General features: G+C 45.4%; 1 protein-coding gene across 1 annotated transcript in view; it reads right to left on the bottom strand.

Annotated features, from left to right (window-relative positions):
• LOC103606274 (dedicator of cytokinesis protein 2-like) overlaps positions 1–5,223 on the bottom strand; it is a gene marked incomplete at its 5' end in the record, with an annotated part of 28,942 nt that overhangs the window by 21,538 nt on the left and 2,181 nt on the right. Inside the window, one exon of the mRNA XM_008590883.1 lies at positions 4,236–4,322. Coding sequence (XP_008589105.1) covers positions 4,236–4,322 — 87 coding nt within the window. The remainder of the gene's footprint in view (positions 1–4,235; positions 4,323–5,223) is intronic.

Genomic DNA, 5,223 nt, shown 5'->3' with positions numbered 1-5,223 from the left:
CAGGCTGGAGCAGGGGCTGGAGGGAAGGGTCAAGGAATCTGAGAAAACCTCATGGAGAAAGGGACGTTAAGTTTTATTATTTGTGAAATGGTGGTGATATAGTGCCTGCCTCATTGGCTATGTAGAGAAGATTAATTGAGATTACATGACACTTGCCTCAGCAGAGTTCTTTAAAAAATGACATCTGCTAGTTACTGTAACTATTGCATGTAATAGAGGGACAGAACTAGCCTCGATAGCCATGTTCTTGGTCATCTTGTTACACCATTTTCTTAAATTCCTGTGAAATGACTTCCTCCTCACTCCCTTTCCCTGTGCTTGGATGTTTTTGAAGATGCCCACTCTCTGCAGTGAGAAGGCCCTGGGAGTAGATTCTCTATCTCTCTCTCTCTCTCACTGTCACTCTCGATCACACATGCACACACACACACACATGCACACACACTCACATGCACACATACATACATGTACACACATGCACACACACACATGCACACACACACACAAGCACCCATCCTACACATGCACACACACATACACACGCACACACATGCCCACACATGCCCACACATGCACATACCCTATACATGCACACACGCACACATGCACACACACTCACACACACATGCACACACATACATGCACACACGCACACACTCACGTGCACACACATACATGTACACACACATGCACACACATACATGCACACACGCACACACTCACGTGCACACACATACATGTACACACACATGCACACACACACAAGCACCCATCCTACACATGCACACACACATACATACGCACACACGCACACACATGCCCACACATGTCCACACATGCACATACCCTATACATGCACACACGCACAATGTGAACTGGAGGGGAATGCTGCTTGGCCTGGCAGGGGCTGCACTCTATAGTCCTAAAAGCTGAAACCAATGGTCTAGTTTCTGTAAAGTTTGTAGACCAGCCCTGTGTAGGGACTTTATGGGGCCGAGGTCTAGACTGAGTTCTAAGGAAAATCTATCACCACTGCTTGGATTGAGCCCAACACAGCACCTGAATTTTAGCAATAGCCTGGCATGCCTGAAAGACTCAGGCTTTAAGGCGAGTCATTAAAAAAAAGAAAGATCTACTGATTGATTGACTTTTCTCTATTTTTTAAACTATTTCTGGATTCTCAAATCTTTATCCTCATTATAGCCATTGGGAACAGAGAATGAGAATGAAAGTAACTTTGGTTTCCTACCTAAGGCATTTGTGGAGACCAAATGTATAACTCTCAGAGCAGAGTTATGGGGTTATGTATCTGGGGGGAGGCCTGGATGTCAGAAGCTGATAAAAGGAATGAAAGCAGTGATCACGATAATGGAGATGGTTTCATTTATCAATTGCCTCCTACGTGCCAGACCATGCTGGGCACCTCACACAGGAGCTCTCATAGAACTCGCCCAACAACAGGTGAAGTCACTTGCTCAAGGGCAGATGGTAGCAGAGCTGGAGAGACTATCATTTAGCTTGTACATTGATTCTAATTTTCTAAAATTTAATTCCATAAGGGGAAGGGGTTGCNCAGGCTGGAGCAGGGGCTGGAGGGAAGGGTCAAGGAATCTGAGAAAACCTCATGGAGAAAGAGACGCTAAGTTTTATTATTTGTGAAATGGTGGTGATATAGTGCCTGCCTCATTGGCTATGTAGAGAAGATTAATTGAGATTACATGACACTTGACTCAGCAGAGTTCTTTAAAAAAATGACATCTGCTAGTTACTGTAACTATTGCATGTAATAGAGGGACAGAACTAGCCTCGATAGCCATGTTCTTGGTCATCTTGTTACACCATTTTCTTAAATTCCTGTGAAATGACTTCCTCCTCACTCCCTTTCCCTGTTCTTGGATGTTTTTGAAGATGCCCACTCTCTGCAGTGAGAAGGCCCTGGGAGTAGATTCTCTCTCTCTCTCTCTCTCTCACTGTCACTCTCGATCACACATGCACACACACACATGCACACACACTCACATGCACACATACATACATGTACACACACATGCACACACACACACGCACCCATCCTACACATGCACACACACATACATGCACACACACATGCACACACACACTCACACGCACACACACATACATGCACACACGCACACACACACACAAGCACCCATCCTACACATGCACACACACATACACACGCACACACATGCCCACACATGCCCACACATGCACATACCCTATACATGCACACACGCACACACGCACACACACTCACACGCACACACACACATGTACACACACGCACACACACACACAAGCACCCATCCTACACATGCACACACACATACATACGCACACACGCACACACATGCCCACACATGTCCACACATGCACATACCCTATACATGCACACACGCACACACGCACACACACTCACACGCACACACACATACATGCACACACGCACACACACACACAAGCACCCATCCTACACATCCACACACACATACACACGCACACACATGCCCACACATGCCCACACATGCACATACCCTATACATGCACACACGCACAATGTGAACTGGAGGGGAATGCTGCTTGGCCTGGCAGGGGCTGCACTCTATAGTCCTAAAAGCTGAAACCAATGGTCTAGTTTCTGTAAAGTTTGTAGACCAGCCCTGTGTAGGGACTTTATGGGGCCGAGGTCTAGACTGAGTTCTAAGGAAAATCTATCACCACTGCTTGGATTGAGCCCAACACAGCACCTGAATTTTAGCAATAGCCTGGCATGCCTGAAAGACTCAGGCTTTAAGGCGAGTCATTAAGAAAAAGAAAGATCTACTGATTGATTGACTTTTCTCTATTTTTTAAACTATTTCTGGATTCTCAAATCTTTATCCTCATTATAGCCATTGGGAACAGAGAATGAGAATGAAAGTAACTTTGGTTTCCTACCTAAGGCATTTGTGGAGACCAAATGTATAACTCTCAGAGCAGAGTTATGGGGTTATGTATCTGGGGGGAGGCCTGGATGTCAGAAGCTGATAAAAGGAATGAAAGCAGTGATCACGATAATGGAGATGGTTTCATTTATCAATTGCCTCCTACGTGCCAGACCATGCTGGGCACCTCACACAGGAGCTCTCATAGAACTCTCCCAACAACAGGTGAAGTCACTTGTTCAAGGGCAGGTGGTAGCAGAGCTGGAGAGACTATTATTTAGCTTGTACATTGATTCTAATTTTCTAAAATTTAATTCCATAAGGGGAAGGGGTTGCTGCTGCAGTTTGCCACAGCCTCCACCAATCCCTATTGTCTTAATTGACTATTTTATATATTTATCTTATTTTACTGGGCTCTGAAGGTATTTGAATTTCTAGCTTTCAGACTAAGTGACCCCTAGGGTCCCTTTCAGCTCTGAAATTCCATGGTTTTTTCAATCCCTATTTATAGATGATGAAAACTAAGCCCCAGAAATACATGGTGCTTGTTTAACATCATATAGCTTGTTAATGACCAAATTGAATTTGGATCTCTGACCTCTAGCTCATTGTAAAGACTACATTTCTCAAGGCCAAGAACAAGGGAAAAAACCCTAATAAGAAGAGTTTATGCTTGAAGCCTCTCTATACAAACAATACTATAGTCACAACAATTTATGAAAGAAAGAACCTAGAGCAAGATACAATTTATATAACAGAAAAACAAATGCTTGGAAATGAAGTCATTTAGCAGGGCATTAAACTTTTGTGTCTGGGATATTCTGAAACTCTTGGTAACTCATATAAGGGAAGCTATCAAAGGTAGATTCACTCTGGTCCCCTGTTTGTAGGTTTTCCCAACCCCCTCCATCAGAAGGTATTGGGATGAAAGGAGCAAGTAAAAAATGTTCATGTTTCTTTCCTAACTTCAATATCCTGAGTCCATAAAATAGATAACTGGTTCAGAAATTATGAGTGTCTGCTTATTAATTGATTTCCCTCTCTGAGCCTCAATTTATTCAGCTGTAAAATGGGCTTGCAGTGGAATACTGCAGAGGTGCCTCCAAGGGGCTGCTGGGATGGGAGGAGAATAAGGGGATGACTGAATGGATAGAGTTCCAGNCACACACACACACACAGTAGTTTTAAACAAAAACATGCCCCGTTTTTAAAGTCAAAGGGTTCTCCTGAGGCTGGCTGTGCCCTGCCCATCAGAGGGTGAGAGGGACTGTCATGAAGCCCGTGACTCACCTGGGACATGTGAACCACCTCAAACCAGCGCAGGATCCCCGGCAGCTTGTATGCAGTCATGAAGGAGGTTCTCTCGATCCACATCGACTGTCCCATGGCAAGGGGGTGGAAAGGGCAGGAAAACAACACACTTATGAAACCTGGGTGTCAGAAAACCTGGGCGGGCAGAAACCCAGACAGGCCCCCAGGCCTCCCATCCCCAAGAAAATCAGAATAGATGGTGCAAGACCCAGAAATTCACCCTCACCTTACCCTTGAGAATTCTTTCCCAATAGGAAGTTTAAGCTCTGCCTGGACTTAGGCCTGAGTTCATTAACAGTTTGGATTTTTAGGCCACATAGAATGTGTCCATTTGCATTTTCTGGGGGGAGGGTCCGCATTGTTCATTAGATTCTCAGAGGGGCAGTGATTCCCAAACTATTAAGAATCACAGTGGAAGAAAAGAGCTGAGAGCACCTTGGGGTCACCTCCTCATTCCAGCCTTGGCCTTTGGCGATAGAAGACAGATCCTAGCTGGGAAACACACACACAGGAGACCAGCACTCAGGGGACAGTGGTGGCTGGACTGCTGTGGAGTTTACTGGAAGGTTTGACTTTCCCAACACCCCTTTCCTAGCCTGAGGATTCCTACCTCTTGGAAATATCTGAATGCCCTGTCGTTGAAAAGGTGCATCAGACGTGAGGCCCGGGTTACATCTTGAAAGGGAAAAGGCTCAAGATATGAGAAAACAAACCCAGCGGGAGACTGGGGAATGGGTGTCATTGTACCTATGGATGGTAGTTTTATTTTCTCTGGCTTTGGATAGAGTTCCCTCCCCTTCTAAGGTTGGCAGGTGCATGAGCTGGTTGCTAATGGTGGCACGGGGGAAATGACCAAGGGTAGAGGGGATACTCACAGCAAACTCATTCTCCGGATCGACGGTGCCCCTGCGCACAGGCCGGGAGTAGTGGAACTTTTGCACATAATTGGATTTGTAAAAGCTGAAAG

Source organism: Galeopterus variegatus, unplaced genomic scaffold (assembly GCF_000696425.1).
Source record: "Galeopterus variegatus unplaced genomic scaffold, G_variegatus-3.0.2 Scaffold6423, whole genome shotgun sequence".
NCBI lineage: Eukaryota > Metazoa > Chordata > Mammalia > Dermoptera > Cynocephalidae > Galeopterus > Galeopterus variegatus.
The sequence above is the reverse complement of the archived record's forward strand: the minus strand, read 5'-3'. Positions and strand labels throughout refer to the sequence as shown.